The sequence below is a fragment of the Mytilus trossulus genome, chromosome 7 (assembly GCF_036588685.1).
Source record: "Mytilus trossulus isolate FHL-02 chromosome 7, PNRI_Mtr1.1.1.hap1, whole genome shotgun sequence".
Lineage (NCBI taxonomy): Eukaryota > Metazoa > Mollusca > Bivalvia > Mytilida > Mytilidae > Mytilus > Mytilus trossulus.
The window spans coordinates 3807261-3809910 of NC_086379.1; the positions used below are offsets into that span (position 1 = coordinate 3807261).

At 32.9% G+C, this 2650-nt stretch overlaps 1 protein-coding gene across 1 annotated transcript; it reads left to right on the top strand.

Annotated features, from left to right (window-relative positions):
• LOC134726766 (zinc finger protein 239-like) lies at nt 1-2650 on the top strand. Its single transcript, XM_063591179.1, has 2 exons — nt 1-83; nt 1478-2650. Exon 2 carries the CDS (start codon nt 1608-1610, stop codon nt 2640-2642), a length of 1035 nt encoding a protein of 344 aa, XP_063447249.1. The 5' UTR covers nt 1-83; nt 1478-1607; the 3' UTR covers nt 2643-2650.

Here is a 2650-nt window from a genome sequence, read left to right on the forward strand (position 1 = left end):
GAATTCTCCGCCTATTATGATAGGCCGTTAACCTTTAGAGTTATCTTTCTTGGGAAATCTTTACATTTTCAGACGATTGTTGTGTGAGTAAATAATATATGTATTTATGTTTATTGGTAATTTCTGTGTAAATAGCTGTATTTAATTGTTACATTTATATAGTTGAAAAATTCACTAAATTTTATGAGAAATTTTCATGCGATTCAAGGTGTATAAAGGTTCCAAATTTCCAATCGACATTACAACCGTGACTCACTTTGTTTGGCAACTGAACAGAGAAATATAATAATAGAATGATATGTCGTTGATTTCAAGATTATTTATATTGCATTGAACAGTGGGAGAACTAGAAATCTTGAAAAGGGGGGGGGGGGATTGTAAAGGGGAAAAGGGGGGATCCAGTCATGCTTCGTGATTTTCTATATAATCAACCAATTTTTTCCCCTTATAGCCTCAGCAGGAGTCTGCCTCTGTTGAAAGCATATCAGAGCTTGTGTATTTATAAAACAATGAAAAGGTTAATACTGCTAAAGACAAAAGGATACACTAAATGTATCTTCCAAAGAAATATGTATTATAATGTGAACGTACACAAAAGGTATGGAACACAATTACTGACATCAGATACATATACCATGTATACTACAATGTCTACAATTATATTGTAATATACATAATAAAATGTATCTCTGGGGATATTATTTAGCAGCTAAAAAAACACCAATGTTTCCTAGACATTTACAATAAAAAAAAAGAGTACTGATTTGCATGAGTTTGCTCACAGGCACTTGTCTCAGAAAAAAAAATTACCTCTATACCTTAATATAACAACACCGTGTTATATTAAGGTATAGAGGTAATTTTTTTTTCTGAGACAAGTGCCTGTGAGTTTGCTATAAAAAAAAATGTTTTTTTAAATGGTAAAATTTTGTATCAGCAGTAGTGAATCAGTAACACCCCCAAAAAACAAAAACACAAACATACTGTCCATGATTTGCAAATGCCATCTGTAGCTTTTTTAAAACAACAATCAAAGAGCCACTCCCTCCAAAAAACAAAAAGAACAATTTGATAATTAATCATGTTAATTGTTGAAGATTCATAATAGAATATAATTATGATTTTTATTAAAAAACATTGCATCATTCAATGATATTCATTTGTTTTCTGTAATTTCAGTCTGCATATATCCACTCCTACTGATAACATGGTTAAGGACAGTCATCCACTCATACTGATAACATGGTTAAAGACAGTCATCCACTCATACTGATAACATGGTTAAGGACAGTCTTTCTACAAATTGAACAGCAGCTTTTCTGTGTAAAAGCCACTGTTACAACAACGTTATTATTTCTGATAATCAAGCACACATACTTTTTTAGAAACAACATTTTCTGCTGATTAAGCTTCCTCTGTCAACAGTTTAGGTTTATCCGTGTATTAAGGTTACTGTATCAATATTTTTGTTTTTCAGATGCAGCTCACTGGGTCAAAGAACAGTTTTTTTTCTGAAAATCTCACTTCAGATTAGTGGATAAACAAGTTTTGATGATACTTACAGACTGAAACCTCTTGACCAGGGCATATTTGTTTGATTCTTGAAAATGGAAACTTTCAGAGAAATATCTATCATTACTGAAGAACTTGTATATAAAGAGTTGAATTGCACTGAAAAACTTGAACTCTCTAATACTAGCGTTAAATGTTGCAGATGTGATCTATGTGGTAAAGAGTTTACGAAACCTAGCTACTTAAAATTACATTACCCTACCCATACTGGATACAAACGTTATAAATGTGAAGAATGTGGTAAAATGTTCACTCAAAAAGGAACGCTGCAAAAACACATGGTAATCCACACAGGCGAAAAACAATTTAATTGCGGCATATGTGACAAAGTGTTTACACAAATAAGTAATTTGAATGCACATTTAAAAACACATTCTGGTGACAAACCTTATAAATGTCAAGAATGTGGTAAACAATTCGTCCAAAAAGGAAATCTAAAAAGACATGTTAAAACCCATACTAATGAAAGACATTATAAGTGTAATCTATGCGATAAAGAGTTTACTCAGAGTCAGAGCTTGAGGAGACATTTATTAACACATACTGGTGAAAAATCTCATAGATGTGAAACGTGCGGGAAAGCCTTCAGTCAGAGGAGCCATCTTCAAATTCACCTGAGACAGCATACCGGTGAGAGACCATTTCCTTGTGGTATCTGTGGTAAAGAATTCCGATTGGCTGAAAACTTGAAGATGCATTCAACAACACATACGGGTGAAAAACCATACAAATGTGAAGTATGTGGGAAACAATTTGGTCAGAAAAATTCAAAAACAAGGCACATGAACATCCATACGGGTGAAAAAACATACAAATGTGTGATATGTGGGCACAGTTTTAATCAGCATCATAGCTTGAGATCTCATTTAAGAATACATACTGGTGAAAAACCTTATAAATGTGATATGTGTGATAAGGCTTTTCGTAATCGTCACAACTTGACAAATCATTATGCTATACACACAGGTGAAAAATCATTTTCATGCGGTGTGTGCGGTAAAGAATTTCGACTAAGTCAGCATGTGCAGAGACATTTAAATAGAGTTCATGTGAATGTGAATAAAAATTGAATAATTTC

Coding starts and splice junctions, on each gene's coding strand:
- LOC134726766 (XM_063591179.1), top strand. CDS start 1,608: ATGGAAACTTTCAGAGAAATATCTATCATTACTGAAGAACTTGTATAT.